We start from the raw sequence: 20,571 nt of genomic DNA on the forward strand, positions 1-20,571 counted from the left end.
GTGAGTAAGAGACATAGGAGAAAAATATTTGCAAAATCATGAAAATATGAAATTTGTCACAAGATGGAAAGCAGTGAAATGTCATTCCAGGTTTTATAAAGGAAAGTAGAATGTAAGAAACAGATTGGTTTTGATCTCCAGTGAAACATAAATAATGAATATTAGGAATCAGAATAGGTTCCCTCAAAATAAAACATATCAAACTAATGAATATCCCATAGTTCCCTGAATCTTAGTATAATTTCAAATTCATCATACAGTGTGATACCTCATATGTCAAATTTAGCAAAAATAATGGCAGCTACCATGTGTCGAAACCTATATATGTACCAGAGCCAGGGCTTGACACTTAGATGGATTTTTTTCTCATTTACTTTTGCACTAAGCTTATGAGACAAACCAGATAATTCTTTCTGTTACAGTTGATGAACTGATACTGAAAGAAATTAAAAATTTACTTAAGTCATAAGCCAGTAAGGGTCAGATTTATGGTTCAAACTCTGGTTTGTTTAAATAGGCATTTGACATTATGTTTCATTATATCCTCACAAACAAGGTTGAAACTATGGACCAAATGGTAATCAGTTAACAAATTTGATGGGTGTAGAAGTTGCTGAATAGCATGACCTAGAATAAGCCCTAAAGATGTCCCCAGTGATGAGGCACAGGACTTGTGTTTGATCCTGTCATGTTCAAATTCTTTATCAGTGATTTATATGAGATTTATAAAATATTCTGATGACATAAACCTGGAAGTGTTACCTAATGTATTGGGTTAGTGGTCAAGAATCAAAAAAAGCCTGGCAAGTGGAACTATGAGCCACAATTAACAAGATGAAATTAATAGGATAGAACTTTAGGTAGGCTCACTTGTTCATTTATCTTTGAGACATTTGTTAGTAAGTTTTTCTATCTTCAGGCATCGTGGTAGGTACTGGGAATATAAAGATGAGGAATATGTGGGCATTGCCCTCAAGCAGCTTGTATTCTAGTATTTAGGGGGAAGAACAGAGGAAGTTACATATGATAGCAATTTCTGTGAAATAGGAGTTCTTACTGGACTGCAGATTCATCTGTACAAGATTCAGATCAAAGAAGGAAGTGTGTTTCATATATTTGCAAATTGCAGGTGAAGATTTATGATCTTTATTTTAAAAGAAATTCTGAGAAATCAGGGTTGTTAAATGTTTAGCTTGGTAAAAGGATATTTAGCTTAAAAAAAGATTTAGGAAGTAATACTGTTCTTTAGATATTTGAGGACTTTCCCTAGGAAATGGAAATTAGATTTAACCTTCATTGCTTCAGAAGGCAAAACTTGGATCACTGACTTAAAATTAAAGTGAAACAAGTTTTCATTCAGCATGAGGAAAAACGTTATTGCTTATAATTATAAAAGCTGAAAAGGGCTGCCTTATAAGAATCCGTGCATTTAATAATATGCCAAGGAATGTGTAGAGGCATCCCTATATGGAAAGAAGATTGGGTAAAGTGACTTCTCACCTTAGTTTTAAGATACTAAATATTAATATAATATTCATTTAATTTAATGGAAGGAATATATACCACCAGTTTATCCATGTGCAAATACAAAAACAAAAAAAAATAATATATTCTAATCTACTATTGGAAAGATACTACTACATATTAATTTCAAGATAATTAACTTCTCATTAGACATCTGAAATATAGAAATTTTTCCAAAAGATTAATTTATATATAAGAGAAATACTATATCCACTATCTCAAAGCAGATGTGAAAGTCATGTGAAAGGTTGATGTCATAAAGTTTCAAAAACAGCATCATGATTTATGTACTGTATTTGTGGGCCTAACTGGGACAGTGATTCAGGTAACCAAGTTCAGTATGTCAGCAACCCTGTGAAAGATTGACTTCCCAAAGGAGGTTAAAATATTTGCTTACTCCGTGAAGAAATTATATACAGTTGTATGTATAAAAGAAGAAAACTGTATTTTTCGATCTCTGTATTTTTAGTATGATCAGCATTATCTTTGTGTTTTAATTCAGTTATCAATGTTATATTAGGTTACATAAAATAACTCATTATGCAGTTCATTTTTTTACAAAGGTTAATGCTGATAATTGTCATTTAAGAGACCATGTACTTTGGGTACGCATGTTCATTTCTATAACTTTGAAGTATGTTCTTACAACACTCCCCAGTTAACACTTACTCATCATTTGGTATCCTGCTGAATGATTTGAGACTGTAATTCATAGATAATTATTTTATCTTGGAACCATTATCTTCACCATGCTACTGTTAAAAATGGAATGGCTATTTTATTGCTAAAATACCGTGGTTCCTCTGGATGTTCAAATAAGAAAAGATAGTGTTACCAAAATCAATATCCAAATATAGCAAATCATCTTTCCCTGCTAACCACCCTTTTGTAAAGTCTTTAGACTTGAAACTTGACCTTCTTCATCTTAAGAAACCTGATTAGTTTTAGCTATAATACCTAGAATGTGCATATATTTGTGCTGTCATTCAAAATAGTCATTGAATGTTGGCATATTTCAGTCACCGTATCGAGTGAGAAGGAACACTTAGCCCAGACTTAGGGCATCAGGGAATGTTTATCAGAGAAAGTGACAGTAAAAATAAGAGCTGAATGGATAGGTGTTAGCTAGGTAAGAAGAGGGAAAATATTCCAGAACAAGGGATTCTTGTATGAAAAGTTCCCAGAGGTAAGAGAGAGCACTGCATGATTTGAGAATTTCAGATGGTCCCTGAGAATTTAAGAATTTCAGATGGCTTTAGCATAGTGTGCAAAGGTTGCAGTGGCTACACTTAAGGCTGGAGATGTAAGCAGGGGCCAGATTATAAAGGTCTTCTTTGCCATGCCAGAGAGATGACAGTGACCTCAAATGAAATAGAAAGTACAAAAGTATTAGCAGGATTTAAAAGAGATGAGCTTAATTTTGACATTTCAAATTCAAATGCTTTCACGTTGTACGATAAGATCTAAGAATCAATTAGAAGTGTAAGTCTGGAACTTATTCTAGGTAGAAATCTAGGCTGAATATATCAAATTTAGAGTTTGGGGAACAGAGATTATAGCTGAAGTTATACTAATGGTTGAAATCACCAAGGTAGAACGTGTAGAAAATAAAAGAGATGAGAGCCAAAGTTAGAATCAAGGACTCCAATCCTATTCAACAGAAGAGGGAGGAAGAATTCATGAAGGAAAATAAGAAAGAGAGGTAGGAAAAAAATTAACATACTGTGCTATTAAAGAAACCATAGAAAGAGAAAATTTCAAAGAAAGAGTGGCCAGCAATAACAGCTGCTGCAGAAAAATTCATGTATCATGAAAATTGATTATTATCAGTAAATTTTGATTTAGCAACAAAGATCTTATGCGTGACCCTGGAATTATCTTTCAATAGTGAAATCAGAAGCCAGTTTAAAGAGTGAAGAAGTGAAAAGGAGATGAGGAGGTAGAAAGCAGGAGTGTAAACAGTGCTTTTAAAAAGCTTATCAAAGGTAGGATGGAAGTTTTCCAGAAACATGAGACCCCAGGGATGTTTTTGAGATCGGAAAGGCCTGATCAACCTCAGCTGTCAGTGGGAATAAGCCATCAAAGATGGAGAAAGTGCAGATGTTGGAGGAAATGGGAGACAGGAGGACCTTCTTCCTCAACCAGAGTTTAGGAAGAGAGCAACTTTAGGCAAAGAACAAAATACCGCTTCCTGTGGACAGAACTAAATGTTGAAGGGATGGAAAGTAATGCAGGCAGGATAGTGTGTTGTTGGCCAGGAAGATGAGGGAACACCAAAGTGAGGGCTTCCTTTTCTCTGAAAACAGGAGGCTAAAATCTGCTAAGAGTGAGGCGGGGAATTAGAATATCTGAGGTTGGTATCCTATCATATTAGAAAACTGGATCCACTTAACAGTGAATTATAAAATATATCTGTAAGTAACACAATACATTTTCAAATATAACGTCAAAAATGTAAACAGGACAAAACAAAACAATGGTCTAAAATTCATCATAATAATGTCCTGGTTTCATCCCAGACAATAGCATAAAAACTCTCAAAAAGAGTCAACCAAAGTTCTAAAAAATAAAATTTTATGGCAATATCTGCAGAGGAAGTGACTTCAGATACTGTTTGTGGTGAATTACCGTGTATACCAAACACTGGCCATTAGAAGACACATGAAAAATAAATATTCTTGATTGATTGAATGAAGCATAAGGGAAGTTTACTATACCTGCTAGTGGCTCTGTGGTTTCAGCTGAGTTGATCAGGAGATGGTTTCACTAACATATGTATACAACTATTTTGTTACTGACTTTTTTTGCTTCTCAACTTAAAAAAAAAATGTTTATAAGAAGTCATCCTTCTGATCACTCCAAATCCTGTCTTATAAAATCAAGCTAAAATCCAACTCCAAATCCTCTCTATTTATTCCTTTTCTCAGCTCCCAACATCAGATGTCACATTTCCACTAAACAGCAGTCAATAGTGCTCCCATGTTTCTTATTTGCCATTTAAAAGAAATTTCCGTAAGTGGAAATAAATTCTTGTAGGGTAGAATGTTATTTTACCTTTCTCCCCACTGGATTTCTCTTAGTACCTTTCTCAGTGCCTGGCATGTAGCTCTTCCAAAGTTCTTATTGAGTGAATGATTGCTGAATATATTGTTAAATATAATTCCACTTTATGAGAATTTTAACTTCAAAACTGTTTACACAATATTCTGAAACTGTTTTCGTTTCCTTATGGAAATGTCTAAAAACACAAAGCATAATACCCAAGTGCCCCTTATGCATGCATGAAAAGAAAATATTGACCTGAGATTCCTGGTTTCAGATTGGGTTCTCTCTATCTATAAAGAATGGTCAACGTTTGGCAAGAATCAGATAAATAACTTTCTTAATATGGTAAATAGGCTGACTTTTTTTCCCTATTTTGGGGGATTCTTTTTTTTTCTGTTGCTGTCTCTTAAAACATTTATGCTTTCCACCTTGGTTTGGTTTTAAAAAGCCCACTGACAGGCATGCACCAAGACTCTTGACTTTTAGTACTGTCTTTAGCACCTTGTAGAGAAGAAACATGAATGGCCAGGTGATATAATCAATTTTAGAAATTTGTGACGTCTATTCCCCAAGTTAAGAGAAACATTTATGCAGATTGATGCAGGGAAAAGAACAGAAACTCTTACTGTCAGTACAGCTACAACGACCCAGTATTAAGGTCTCAAATAAAAGAGTTTCTTTAAAAATATGTATGTTTAAGAACTAAATTCTCTGTCACAGATGTGTGTGTGTGTGTGTGTGTGTGTGTGTGTGTTCACAGGAGCTCACACACATTCATAGGTGGAGAACTGTGTGATAAATTATATTCTACCTCTCATTAATTTAAAAACAAACATCCCTTTTCCTTTACAGAATTGTCAACATCACACTGCTGGTGATTTCTGTGACCGATGTGCTCTTGGATACTATGGAATAGTCAAGGGGTTGCCAAATGACTGTCAGCAATGTGCTTGCCCTCTGATTTCTTCCAGCAACAAGTAAGATTAAGAAATATTATCATATTTCCCAATCAGTAACACCATCTGTGTAGCACATGGGCTTTCTCTGATTTGGCTGTTTTTTTTCATGTAGATAAAATCTCAATTTAAGGTAGACTTTTTTAACAATATAAAAACATAACAAGGGGGGAGGGTATAGCTCAGTGGTAGAGTGTGTGCTTAGCATGCATGAGGTCCTGGGTTCAATGCCTAGGACTACCATCAAAATAAATCAATAAATTATGTAAATAAACCTAATTACCTCCCCTACAAAGCAAACCAAAAAAATTTTTTTAAAACTTAGAGCATCTAAAAGGTGATGTAGGAATATTGATCACTTTAAAAAAAGGCAGAAGTGAGCACCTAGTACTCTATGGTTCATTTTTCCTTTAAAACTCTGCCCCAAGTAAATAATACTTATTAATTGAAATGCAAATATCAATATTAACATATATTCATGAAATACATATGTGTACAAATGTGCATAATGTTATAAATTTTTAGAAAGGTCTAGTGTTTGCATAGAGTTCTGCCATAAATTCAGCTATGAAGGATTGTATGGTGCATATTACATAAATTTAGTGGCTGTTTTCTTTCTTTTTGTGTTTTTAATTCACAACTGGTAAAGAATTATCAAGGAAATAACTGAAAAATAGTGCTGTTAAAGCAGGGTGACTTACTGTTATGCTCCAAAATAAGTCAGTATCTCCCAGAATCACAGCCCCCTTTCTGTTAAGATAGTCCAAGCTTGGTACCATGGAAACACAGTCATAAGGGGAAACAAATGCTGGAATATTTTATTTCAGTGCTGTCAACATTCTGCATTGGTTTATATATTGATGAAAACCCCTAGGTGTTTTCACTTACCTTTTTGCTAAGGCTATCTACACTTTCTGCTAAGTGATTTATAGACTTGAATCTCTACATGGTAGGGCATTTACCTAAGAATTTGCTTTAAAATATATATATATATATATATATATATATATATATATATATATATAGTACTTTTCAGAATTAGAATCCTGGACATCTTATCTTGAGTGTATAAGAACCACAAAGCAATTCAGGTAAAGAGATTGTTTCCACTTATGCCCACTAAGTTCTTTTTTTTTTTCCATCTTTGCTTTTGTATACATTTTGAAAACATTTTCATATAAATTGCTTCCCTTTACTCTGCAAGCACCTCTTTTTTGTTGAATAGAATCACAAGTCTTGTATTGGGTAGCAAATGTAAATTTTTAGGTGAGTGGGATATTGATGAGGGTAAAATTAATGAACTTATTGTTTATCTAAGCACCAAGTGGTAGGTGTATGAAAAATACTATTTTTATTTTTCTTTTCCTAATCTCCCTCTAATGACCAGATCTGAACAAGAGAATGCTATTCATGTTATTGTTTATTCAAATGTGAGTCATCTGGATTAGAAAAATTCAATAATTGATTGATAATTTCCTGTTGGGTGAACTATAACAAAAGCTACAGGAGTTGTAAAAAAAAAAAAAAAAGAAGCATAATATCTCTTGGAGAGGCTCACAATAAAACATGTATCTTCAGAGAAGTCAGTTTAGATGTAAAGAGAATTCAAAGGCACAAAATACCACACGTGATTTTGAAAGCTTAAAGAACATATTAAAAGAAGTAGTAGTATTTACTATAAATTTTAAACAGTAGATTGAAGGACTTTTCCTGATGGAGATAGTAGAAAATTTTATGAGCAAAAGCTTAGAAACAGAAAAACACAAGGCATATTTAAAGACTGGTAAGAGAGTTTGGAGCTTGGGTTCAAATAGAATTTCATAATTACAGATGAAAATGAATGAGAGAATGGAGGCCATACTGTAGAAATTCTTGAATACCAGTCTAAGAAATTGCTATTTAATTGTCTATGTAATGAGGAAACACTAAAAAAAAACCTAAGTTTTTATTAAAAAAAAAAGTTAATGTGACCAGAGCCACACTTTAGGAAGACTATTATGATGGAATTGAGTATAATGAATTGAAACAGGCAAATAAGAAAAGCAAAGAGACTGATTAAAAAGCTATTGCCCTAGCTTAGGCAAAAGATAATTAGAACCTGAAAGTAGGTAATAGCAACAAGAATAGAGACGAGGGGATGGATGTGAGAAAATTGTTGAATGCAGCTCTGCAGAATTGATAACTAATTAGATATGACAGGTTTGGGCAAGGCATTAGTTGAAGCCAGGGGTTTGTAGCCAGACTGACCCCCAAAATTGTGGTGCCATTAACTGAAGTGGAGAAACCAGGGAAGAGCTGCAGCAGAAGAAGGAGACAATTTATGTTTTAAACAGGTTAAATTGATATGAAAGTTCTCTCTAAATGAAAATATGCAAATAGCTGCAAGAAATGAAAATCTAAAATTTGGAAGGGCAGATGAAGGAAGAGATATGTTAATGAACGAATTATGAATAAGATTTCCCAGGGTAATGTTACTCACGGGGCACATAGGAAGAAGGAAAGACAGGACTACCTACATTAAAGAAACCAGAAAAAAAAGAGGCAAGAACAGAGAGAAAAGAGCAGCAGTGAATGAGCTCAGATGTTGCCCTCCCAAGGGAGACTAAGTACATCCAGTGACAATTAATTGTGAGGGTCCCTGACAGATTTGGACAATCAACAGTGAAAGCAGACATTGGGTTACAAGGGTGTGAGTTAACAGCTCTAAGAAATTTCAAGAAGGAAAAGAAAGAATCCTACTTTGATTAGCAGGATCAATAAAAAAAAGCGTGTTCATATTTGTTTCATTTTGTTTTATATGATTTATGTAATTTAAGTATATTTTTTAATGCAAAGGACCTTGTAAGAATCAAAATACCAAATCAAAGTGGCTGGTTCAATGGCTTTTGAACTTTATTGATCACAACCATTGAAGAAAACCTTTTGCTGAATGATAAGCTAGAACACACACACACAAAAAGTGCATAGATATCTAAATAAACATATTATATACTGTAACTTTTATTCAGTTTTTATTTTCTTGCAGTATTAGAAGAAATTTTAGTCGAAACCCACTAAAGTGATTTCAGGACTCTTTAATGTCACAGCCTAAAGCTTGGAACATTAGTTAACGAAGCAAAGACCTGTATGTGGTGGGAAGAGAAGGGTTAAAATGCAAAGCAAAGAAACCAGCCAGGGCAAGGAAGAGAGACTTCTTCCTGAGACAGAAAAATAGATTCTGAAATATAGATGCAGGAGGCTGAGATATCTCTCTTCCATGACTTCAACCAGTGTAGTCGATGAAAAGGAAAGGGTAAAGCGTGATGAGTGATTACTAACTCACCCACATGTTAGTTCAAGTCTTCAGTATCTCTCAAAACAGATACGATAAACTTTTAACCATTGTGAGAGTACAGACAGCATTACTCACATACTCTCAAGACTTTCCCGCTGCCTACCCAGGAAAGGTCAGATATTTTAGCAGAGTATTAGGAACCCTGTGCAGTCTGACTCCTCTTTCCAGGCTCCCCCCTTTCTACAGTGAGGCCAAGTTTGAGTTTCTTGCTTTTCTCCAAACGTGCTCAGCAATTTTTGCCAAACAGAGAAAAACAAAAACTGTGTGGTTTCAATTATGAGTGATTTAAAAACAAACAAATAAACAAACTCTAGAAACAAAGTGTACAATAGTGGTTGCCGGGGCTGGGGAATGGGAGAAATTGGGAGAGGGTGATGAAAGGGTGCAAACTTTCAGTTATGAAAGGAATAAGGTCTAAGGATCTAATATATAACATAGTGACCATAGTTGATAATACATTATTGTAAAATGGTAACTTACTAGGAGAGTAGAACTTGTGTTCTTACACACAAAAAAGGTAAATATATGACGTGGTGGACGCGTTAATTATCTAGATGGTGGGAATCCTTTCACACCTTACATAGATATCAAATCATCACATGTACACTTAAATATATTACGATTTTATTTGCCAGTTGTACTTTAACAAAGCTGAAAAAACACAAACAGATATGTAATGTAATATCAGATAGTGACAGTGTTGCCAGGAGAAACAAAGAAGCATCACTGAATTTGGAGTAAATGGGGTACCCTTTTAGTTAGGGTGTTCGGTGAAGATCTTCACGAACAGGAGAGGCTTGTTGAGCACCTTGAATGAAGTAGTGTAGAGTGTCATGTGACTATCTGGGGGAAGAGCAGCCCACCCAGAGGAAAAAGCGAGTGCAATGGCCAGGAGACAGGCCCATGCTTGGCAGACAGCCAGGACCTAGGGCAGCTGGGGCAGACTGAATGGTGGCAGGGGAAGGATGACAGGAGATGGGGTCAGGGAAGCCCCAGTGAGTAACTAAATGTCCTGAAGGCTAAAGATCTTCTCATGACAAGAGCTGGCTTAGAACAGGATAATACAGTGACAATGCTGGTAACACCAGGAGCATTTGCAGATAAAATCCATGTGGAATGTGAGAGAAAGAAGGAAACAAAGTTGACTCTGTGGTGTATGGCAGAGCAAATGGAAGCAAAGCATGGCCACTGACTAAGCTGGGGAAACTACAGAGAGGTCAGTAGTATTTTTGGAGGATAGGAGCTCAGTTTTAGATCCATTAAGACAGATGGAATATTTAAAGCTTTTAAGACTGAATGAGATTGTTTCAGGGAGAGAAGACAGGACGGGACAAGATAGGAGAAATCTGAAGACTGAACTCTGAAGCCTATTAAGAGGTCAAGGACATGACATAGATCCAGGAAAGGAGACTGAAAAGGAGCAACTAGTGAACTGGGGTAAGGGGGAGGGGATCCAGGAAGCTAATTCATTCCCATAGTCTCCACAGGGGATGACACAGAGTAGCAGACTCTAAATCTTAGAGACTGTTGAGGCCAATTTGGAATTAACAAATCTAAGGTAATGTAAAAGATGGCCCCCAAGAGAAAAACACTAGAATTTCTGAGTGGCCTGGCAAACAATATGCGTATTTGGAGGCGATGAGGGATTTGAGAGCATAAAGAGTAAATTCTAACTTCGAGTAAGATGTATTTCCTGCTTCCTCCTTCATAGGTCCCTATATGTGATGTAAGGAAAAGTTTCAGTCCGTCATCATATAATTCAAAAAAGTTTTATATCAACTATCTAAGGAGAATTACAACATCCCTGCATAATAATTGAGACAGATATGTTACTATAAAGGAATATAATTTAATTATGTTGGCTCTATAGAGTTTCACTTGAACATCTAAAAATCTGCTTCCAAGTGTCTATGTATGTATGTGAGTTTGCGTGTGTGTGTGTATGTGTGTATGTAGATGAACTCGGCATCAAGCTTTAAATTAAAGAGCTAACAGCTTGCCAGGATGTGTCAATTATGTGTTTGTTAGTCTATTTTTGTGAAGGCAAAGAAAAATGGTTGGATAATGAGGCTATGAGTAGTAGATCAATTTGTTCACATATTTTGCAAAGGTTAGAGTTTGTTACTCATTCATATACTATTGATTTAATGCATTAGAAGACAATTAAAATAGGATCCTAATGGTACCTGACTGATAGAAGTTGTGACTCTGGTCTAAATACTTAATTGCTTTTTTGTGGACCAACAAAAAAGAAGGTGGGTTTGCAGCATTACCATTTTGCAACAAATATACATGTTTTTTCTTCCTAAGTTTCTAGTGCACCAGGCATTTTGTCCAGGGAATGCATCACTACTTATATTTGAGAGAAGTTTGTAACAACCTAAAAGTACATTTTAGCATAGTTTAGTTTTTGAGTCTCATCTAGTCTTTCTTTTGTCAGGTAAAATGACTGGCCATGGTCTACCAGTGGTGTTGTAAAGACAGGACATGTTATATGAGACCTGCCTATTAGAAAAGATTGTAACATTGTTAGAAAATCTTATTCATTTTCGTGCAGAGAACTTTCCCTTCTTCCTTCCTCACACTAAATCACTTTATTTTGTGTTTAAATTAAAATATAGTTTGAAATCAGTATATAAATTAGAAAAGGTACTCTTATTTTAAGTGAAACATCTATTCACGCTTCACACATTGAAGTGCCAATGGCAATTTGGGCTGAATTTTCAAGAAAAAATTATATAGCTTTTATGCCTTCCTTTTATTTTTTACCTGAAAGTTATTTGGTAATTTTATTCTACTGTCCCACAAATGTGCAAGAATTCTCATCATGTTTTTCTTTTGATTCATGAAAAATAGGACACTTTTGCTAGATGTTTAATATTTTCATGGTTGTCAAGGTTTAACATGGTCAGTGTGATGCATTGTTAATTCATTAAAAAAAATATTTATTTGCTGTTACTGGAAATATGTATTTGTGGTATCCTACCCTTGAGTAGGAACTTATGAATAATTATAAATACAGCACTTATAACCATCCCAAAATAGTTCCAATTATCTCAGTAATAGATAGATCTGCTTAAATTTATAAATAAATAAGTTAAAATGTTTTTCACAGTCTTTCTTTTTCTGGTTTAGTTTCAGCCCCTCTTGTGTCATGGAGGGCCTGGATGATTACCGCTGCACAGCCTGTCCGCAGGGGTACGAGGGCCAGTACTGCGAACGGTAGGAACAGTCACGGTACATGTAGAGTAATGATGCAGAGAGATCACGTAATGACAGAAAAGGATTCATTATCTTCCTAATGTCATTATTTTCATATTCTCTAGTAGTTTATATACTTTCAAAACTATTTTCTTATCTTACGACTTTATCCAAAGAAAATTGTTTACTTCCATGCTATATTTAGACTTTTTCTAAGATTCCAAATCATTTCACAATTATTTAGTTTATGTTTTAGTGTGTTTTATATGTGTATATACATATATATACTAACATGTATTAGATTATATTAGAGAGGAAGAGAGGGGTAAGGGAGTGTTGTACAGGAACAAATCAATCAAATCAATTTCCAAAAGCTTATCGGTAATTAACAATAGCAAAAAGCTGGCCACACATTGTTCTCATTTTAGTTCACTGGAAAACACTGACTACCACTAGCTGCATGCCCATCACTGCTCTGAGCACTATGGCATTATGCTAGCAAGTGTATACATAATTCAGAATATAAATGGTATCAAGCATTCTTAATTAGAACAACCCAAATAGTACTGTTTATTTGGTTCTCCTTTCAGCATGCAAAATTATTTAAGTGCTTCCTCTCACCATATTTTTTACAAATTCTGATAACTCGTGTATATAGCTATTAAATTGAATTCTAACTGTAATACAAATAATAAGTTAAGAAACACAATTCTAGACCAACTATTTAGGAAAGTTGTAATTTATATTTTCTTGGTCCATATTTTCTATAAGATACCCAATATATCTATATCTTTGGTATTCAAACTAATCACCACCATTTTTAGTAAGTTTTAGATTATTATCTTTAAAGTAGCAGAGAGCAACTGAAATTAACTATTAAAATTATACGAACATGATAATTTTAGCATGATCAATAACAGTATAAAGTGTTATAAAGACCCATGGACTTGGCTGAGCTCCACAAACTTTGCTGGGTCCCATTTTTCTCACGTGTAACATCAGTATAGCTGATGCTCCACCTACGTCACACGAACATTGTGAAGACCAGGTGTGTAGAGGATACCCGGCCTGAGTACCTACACGGAAGTCTCCTCTCCCACAGGAGAGGCAAAAAGGCCTGAGAATTTACTCCACCTTCCTGCAGTGGCTCAGAGCCTGTGACTCACTAGTGTGGGAGTACAAAAGTCAAGCTCCTTTGCCCCAAAGCTGAATAAATTCTCAGATGTTATTTATGCCCCAGAGTTTTCCGTGGAATCAGACTAAGACTGGGACATCATCGGGAATCACACTGTTGCTTGGATATTTGCTTTTCCATTTCCTGTTTCAATCAGTCCTTTGCTGGACTCTTCTAGGAGCACATCCTTAAACTACAAATCTCTTTGCAGATATAAACCGTTATTAATTTTATCATCACCCATTTAAGAATCTTCTTTTACTATAACCAGCAATGGTTGTGTTAATAATGGAAATAAAGAGATAACTAAATAATTAAGTTTTATAAATTCTAATGTGGTTTCTATAATTTCTATATATTTACAAAACATATTTCTAAATAATTTTGTATGTGCTAACTCTAAACACAATATCTACTACTTGCATATACATACATATATAAAAAACAGTACATTCACAATTTCCATGCCAACAGAAATTAGTAACAATTAAGTAACTAAAAGCAGTACAAAATCCAAAAATATTTCCATTTGTTGTGAATTTTATATAATATATATGTATATTATATAAAATGTGAATATATGTGTTTTAGTATCCACCAGCGTGCTTTAGTATTCATGCTTAGGCAAATATTCATCTCATGCCCTTGTAAACACCAGAGGATGATGACTAAAACCATCCCTGGACACCAAGGGGATTATCTGCCATAATTTATGAAAAAATATCTGATAGTATAGCTACATTTATAAATTGGAGTTTCCACTATCTACAAAAGCATGTATATAGAACAGAAAGGAAGGGTACACTGAAATGACAATTACTGTCTTAAGGCAGAATGATTACAGGAAATTTATTTTTTTAATATCTATTCATGTTTAATCAATAAGAGTTGACAGTTTCTATAGCATAGAGATGAGCAGGGTCATATACTATCAAATGGGAATGGCTTGAATTGTTTTTGCAGTTCTCAAATATTGTTACAGCTTCACATTCATCATCTCTAACATATAAATGATTGGTTATATCAGCTATATATTTTCCCCGAAAAATTGCTTTTATTCAGCTAAATTAAACCAAAGTTCTTCCTTATATTTTTATTGTAACCTTCCAAATAAATTTGTTTCACTTCTGAGAGCCTCTTAAATCATTCAAATCACCTTATGACCTGCCCAAACTCATCAGCTCAGGTCTAAAACTGCTTAAATATCTTGAGTGTCCCTGTATCACAGAAACCTCTACTCATGCTGTATCTTCATTACTCTCATAATAAACTTTTTGAATATTTAATCAATCTGAACCTGCTTAGAATTGAATTACTTCACCTGCAAATGTTCAGAGACAATTCAAGTGGACTTACTTAAATGATATTTGTATTGAGCATTTATAAATAAAGTATTAAAACCATAAATGTATAAGAAATAAAGTATTAAAACCATAAATGTATAAGAACCTAACATTGTGGGTAGCTTTCTTCTTGTTTTTTTTTTTTTCCTAACCAGCATAGGATGAATTAACTTTCACAATCAGCCATGTAAATTTCTACACTTTTACGCCACTAAATATGGTCCAAGATTATTTGGCTAGTGTTTACAACTTTTGGCTTCCATATCCTGCTGTCTCCCAACTTTCTCCCTTATTTACTTCTTGAACAAAAACTCTGATTTGATTATATTTAGACTGATTATATATATAATTTATTGTCCAATCCGGGACATGTTTTTAATAGTTAAGCCAAAACAACAGACAACCTGGGACCATCCAAGGTAAACCAGAGCATATGGTCTTGCCAGCATCTTGTAAAGTTACCAAACTTCCAGTAGTACATCTGACAGTGGTATATACTTAGGTGAATGGTTGCACAGAAGGACAGAAAAGTCAATGAACAGATGGCATTTTCGGATCATCCAGTTGGATTTCCTTTCTAAGTTCCGAGACTGGTATTACATATTTTATTTGCATAACATTATCTCGCTTCATGGATACACAGTGAAAAATCCATCTTGGGGAAGATGTACTAGAAAGACCAAAAGAATTAAATAAAAAATAGTAGTTTATTGCCACTTAATTGTTTCTTTTTGTTCATTCGCAAAATTAATAAGTTGAATTATTTGGTCATTTTGATCTCTCAGATGCATCCTAGGAAAGCCCAGGAGTCAATATAAAATTGTATTCATTTCTAATTTAGAAATGAAAGCTGCAAAAAAAAGTTTATGGTCTGGAGCATAGTGGGCAAATTATGGCCTGCAGAATATGGCAATGATAATTCTGTGTGCCACTCAAGCTAGGAATGGTTATTATAGGCAAACATTGATTATAGGAAGCACTAGACTTGACCCGTAGTTAAGTAAATTTGATACAACAAGAATCCCATTCTCCTTATTATTGGATTGATTTTACATCAGTATATTATTATTATAGAACAATTTGTACTTGATTATTATTACGTTTTGAATTCCATCAACCAAAAATGTTTGAAAAGTTCTTTCTCTTTCACTGCAAGAGTTTGATTTTGCTTCTTGACTTGCAAAGCCTAAAATATTTACCATCTGGCTCTTTACAGGAAAAGTCTGCTAACCCCTGATCTCTTGACTTTTGGTACCAATTTTGTTTCACTCAAAACAACACACACACACACAGCAACAACAATTTTGAGACATGACTTATTATTAACCTCCTTTGTTTTGTCATTGTTTAACTTCAGGTGTGCCCCTGGCTATACCGGCAGCCCAAGCAGCCCTGGAGGCTCCTGCCAAGAATGTGAGTGTGACTCGCATGGCTCGCTGCCTGTTCCCTGTGACCCTGTGACGGGGATCTGCACGTGCCGACCTGGAGCCACGGGGAAGAAGTGTGACGGCTGCAAACACTGGCATGCGCGCGAGGGCATGGAGTGTGTTTGTACGTATACTAACTTAGCCATTAGTTCTGGGTTCCATCTCTGTCTCACTTCCAATGAGAAAGACTGACTTTTTTTTCCCTTTTTTGCAACTGCTAGTGCTACTCTTCACTCTCTCTGACACTATCTATCCACCCTCTGCTGTTTGCCTGCTGTTTTTGTCTCCATCCCGCTGAGCCAAGAACAGCTGAGAAAATCCTCAGCATGCTTTAGTCAGTTCATTGAAGACCTACAGTGAAGCTCCCAAGGCAGATTTTATTTTATTTTGCCCATCTCAGAGTTTGCAGTTTTACCGAAAGTTGACATTGCCTTTGTGACAGATTAAAGATCTGGGCTTATTAAATTTTTTTAGAATCTTCCTGAGTTTATAATCAGCTGGACAAACACTGTAAGCCTTGAATTACGACTGACTTTTCTCTTCCGAGTTTTTGCACAAATCCATGGGCATCTTGCTTTGTAACTTTCTCTTGCACTACAGAACCTGGAAGCGGTGACAATGAGCTCAAGTCTTACTCACATGTGCAATAAATGGAGAGCAGTTTGGTTTTGTTTTGTTTTACTAACAGCTTCTGGATTCAATAATGCCAAGCTGAACATACATTGAATATCAGTAGTTAAATAGAATTCTTGGATCTTATATAAATTCTAATCTAAAAAGGTTATTTGTAAATTTAGGGAGGACTGTTATATTATGCTAATATTTTCCTTGGGGGAATTTATATTAGTGGCCTTAATTCTTTCTAACAAATAGAAATGTAAATTATTTCAGTGCCTTTTATTTCAATATTTACCTATTTTAATGTATTTACACATGCCAGTATTTCTGGTTTTAACGTCTTATGTGTGTCTAAAGCTTAATAGCATTTTAACTAGAATTTTTGCTTGTGCTCTAGTTTTTTAATAGTTATCTCAAAAGCTAATGGTGGCTTTTCAAATATGCCAGAAAGTAAAGATTGGTTATGTTTGGGAATATATGATTTTAAACTTTTTTCTATCTATTTCAACAGTATTTAATGAAAATACATCACATGTAAAATAAAAATAAATATCAAGTTTGTTGGGATGGGAGAGACGAAGTGTAATATGTAATACACATTTATATTATCATATTCAATATTGGTATATACATGGTCACTCTTCTCAAGTAAAATGGCACATTTTAATAATAATTGAAGTGGATTTCCAATGTAATCCAACTAGTTTTAATGTTGTTTTCAAACTAAATTATTAACATGAATATGATTAACTAGATAATGCATAGAAACTTGCAACCTAAACACTAATCTGACAGACTGAATTAAATTAATTCTTTAATTATCTAGAACTAAACTTGAAAAAAATCACATTTTATGTGAAGCACGAAAAAATTACAATAACACATTAAAATCTGTGAGAGAGAAAATAATGGAATCACTTTCTGAACATTTCTTTTAAAGGAAATTTTCATTCTGACTGTCAACAACAATGGCTCCAAGTTCTTGTTCTGTCAATGATCAATACTTCATATGATTTAAACAAATTTATAATAAGAAAACTCAATTCGTGTCTTTCCCTGTCACATCTGTGGATTTTAAATCTCCCAGTGTCCCTGATAACAAAAGGACCAATCTTCCAGTTACAAAGTTATACCAGCCTTATAATGTTCATTTGCTTTATACTTGTCCCACTGGGAAGTGTATTTCCAACTGCTATACGTGCTGTTCAGTTCAGTTGCTAGATCCAGGAAATTTTAATATTCTCCTGGAGCACTAGATAATAGTGATTTTTCTTATATAAAAAAAGTGTTCAATTATGGGGATTTAAAAAATATCTATATACTTTTTCTAAAATGTATATAATTATTTTATAAATAAATTTATTTCCAATATAGCAAACATTTTCATTTTATAAATGCTATATAGAGTTTCTTTATGCTGCTCTTAAACATAAGTGCCTCCCACTTAATTCTAAGAGTGTTTTCTCTTTACCCTGCATTAGGTTAAGCATAAAAATTGTTACACAGAGTATCTTCAGACTTTTCTTCTTTTTTCATCTTCTAAAATTTCTCCTGTTGTGGAAAAATACGCCATACTTCTATTATGTCAGGCTTTCTCAGACTAGTTTCTACTTCAAGTTTTGAAATGAGATTATAAAGCAAGATACAAGTAAGAACGTAACTCTTACTTATTCTCAGTTCTCTTTTTAATATCTTTCTATATTCATTTTTTAGTTTTAAATAAATTTTTGTTCCAGTTTTATTAAGATATAATTGACATACAGCATTGTATAAGTTTAGGGTGTACAGCATAATGATTTGACTTATATAAATCATGAAATGATCACCATAGCAAGTTTAGTGAACATCCATCATCTTATATAGATATGAAAGAAAAAGTGTATTTTTTTCCTTTGTGATGGGAACTCCTAGGATTTAACTCTCTTAACAACTTCCATATATAACATACAGCAATGTTAATTATATTTATCTTGTTGTATATTACATCCCTAGTACTTAATTTATCTTACTGGATGTTTTTACCTTTGACCATGTTGATGCCCTTCCCCCAACCCCCACCCTTCTGTCTGATAACCACAAATCTGATCTCTTTTTCTATGAGTGTTTGGTTGGTTGGTTGGTTTTTGACATATAACTGAGCTACACCATTATGTTAGTTCCTGGTTAGTCCCCATTTCCCCCTCCCCCAACCCTCCACCTCTGGTAACCACCTCTGGTAATTTGATCTCTTTTTCTATGAGATTGTTTGGTTTTGAAGTATAATTGACCCAAAATACTATGTTAGTTCCTGGTGCACAACATATTTATATAACTTACAAAATGATAACCATGATAAGTCTAGTTCTAGTTACCATCTGTCACCATACTAAGATATTACATTTTCATTGGCTGTAGTCCCCACACTGTACATTTCATACCTATGACATTCATTTTGTAACTGGAAGTTTGTACTTAATCTCCATCACCTATTTCTCTTATCTCCCCAACCTCCTCCTCTCTGGCAACCACCTGTTTCTTCTCTGTATCTCTGACTCTTTCTGTGTTGCTGTGTTTGTTCATTTGTTTCACTTTTAGATTTCACATGTAAGTTAAGTTGTATGGCATTTGTCTTTTGCTGTCTAATTTATTTCACATAACATAATACCCTCTAGGTCCATTCATGTTTTCACAAGTGGCAAGATTTACTTCTTTTTATGGCTGAGTAGTATTCCATTATGTATATATACCACATCTTCTTTATCCATCCATTTATCAGTGGGCACTTAGGTTGCTTCAGTATCTTAGATATTATAAATAATGCTGCAATGAACATAGGAGTGCATGTATCTTTTCAAATAACAGTTTTCATTTTCTTTGTGTAAATACCTAGGAATGGAATTGCAAGACCATATGGTAGTTCTAGTTTTAATTTTTTGAGGACCCTCCATACTATTTTCCATACTGACCACACCAATTTACATTGCTACCAACAGGGCACAAAGGTTCCCTTCTATCCACATCCTTGCCAACACTTAGTTGTTGTCTTTTTGATAACAGCCATTCTGACAGGAATGAGGTGATATTTCATTGTGGTTTTGATTTATATTTCCCTGATGATTAGTGTGATGTTGAGCATCTTTTCATGTACCCATTGACCATCTGTATGTCTCCATTGGAAAAATGTCTTTTCAGGTCTTCTGCCCATTTTTTAATCAGGCTGCTTTTTTGTTTGTTTGTTTTGGTTTTTTTTTTTTTTTGATGTTGAGTTGTATGAGTTCTTTGTATATTTTGGATATTAACTCCTTACTAGATACATCATTTGCAAATATCTTCTCCCATTCAGTGGGTGTCCTTTTTTTTTGGTTGTTGATAGTTTCCTTTGCTGTGCAAAAACTTTTTAATCTAGTGTACTCCCATTTGCATAGTTTTGCTTGAGGAGATATATCCAAAAAGATATTGCTAAGACTGATGTCAGAGAGTCTACTGCCTATGTTTTCTTCTAGTTTTATTGTTTCAGATCTTACATTTAAGTCTTTAATCTATTTTGAGTTTATTTTTGTATATGGTGTGAGAAAGTAGTCCAGTTTGATTCTTTTGCATTTTGCTGATTAGTTTTCCCAACACCATTCATTGAAGAGGCTGTCTTTTACCTGTTGTACAATCTTCCCTCCATTGTCTTAGATTAATTGACCATGTAAGTGTGGGTTCATTTCTAGACTCTCTAGCCTGTTTCATTGTGCCAGTACCATGCTGCTTTGATTACTGCTGCCTTGTAGTACAGTTTGAAATCAGAAATTATGGTACCTCTAGCTTTGTTCTTCTTTCTCAAGGTTGTTTTGACTCTTTGAGGTGTTTTATTTTTCTATACAAATTTTAGAATTATTTCTTCTATTTCTATGAAAAACACCATTGGTATTTTGATAGGGGTATCATTGAATCTGTAGATTGCCTTGGGTAGCATGATCATTTA

At 34.3% G+C, this 20,571-nt stretch overlaps 1 protein-coding gene across 2 annotated transcripts in view; it reads left to right on the forward strand.

The window, feature by feature from the left end:
- The window catches only part of LAMA2 (laminin subunit alpha 2), a 516,055-nt gene that overhangs the window by 353,819 nt on the left and 141,665 nt on the right, over positions 1-20,571 (forward strand). For both annotated transcript variants that reach the window (XM_032484891.1, XM_032484892.1), the window contains exons 30-32: positions 5,422-5,546; positions 11,995-12,081; positions 15,935-16,128. In XM_032484891.1, coding sequence (XP_032340782.1) covers positions 5,422-5,546; positions 11,995-12,081; positions 15,935-16,128 — 406 coding nt within the window. The remainder of the gene's footprint in view (positions 1-5,421; positions 5,547-11,994; positions 12,082-15,934; positions 16,129-20,571) is intronic.

Source organism: Camelus ferus, chromosome 8 (assembly GCF_009834535.1).
Source record: "Camelus ferus isolate YT-003-E chromosome 8, BCGSAC_Cfer_1.0, whole genome shotgun sequence".
Classification (NCBI taxonomy): Eukaryota; Metazoa; Chordata; class Mammalia; order Artiodactyla; family Camelidae; genus Camelus; species Camelus ferus.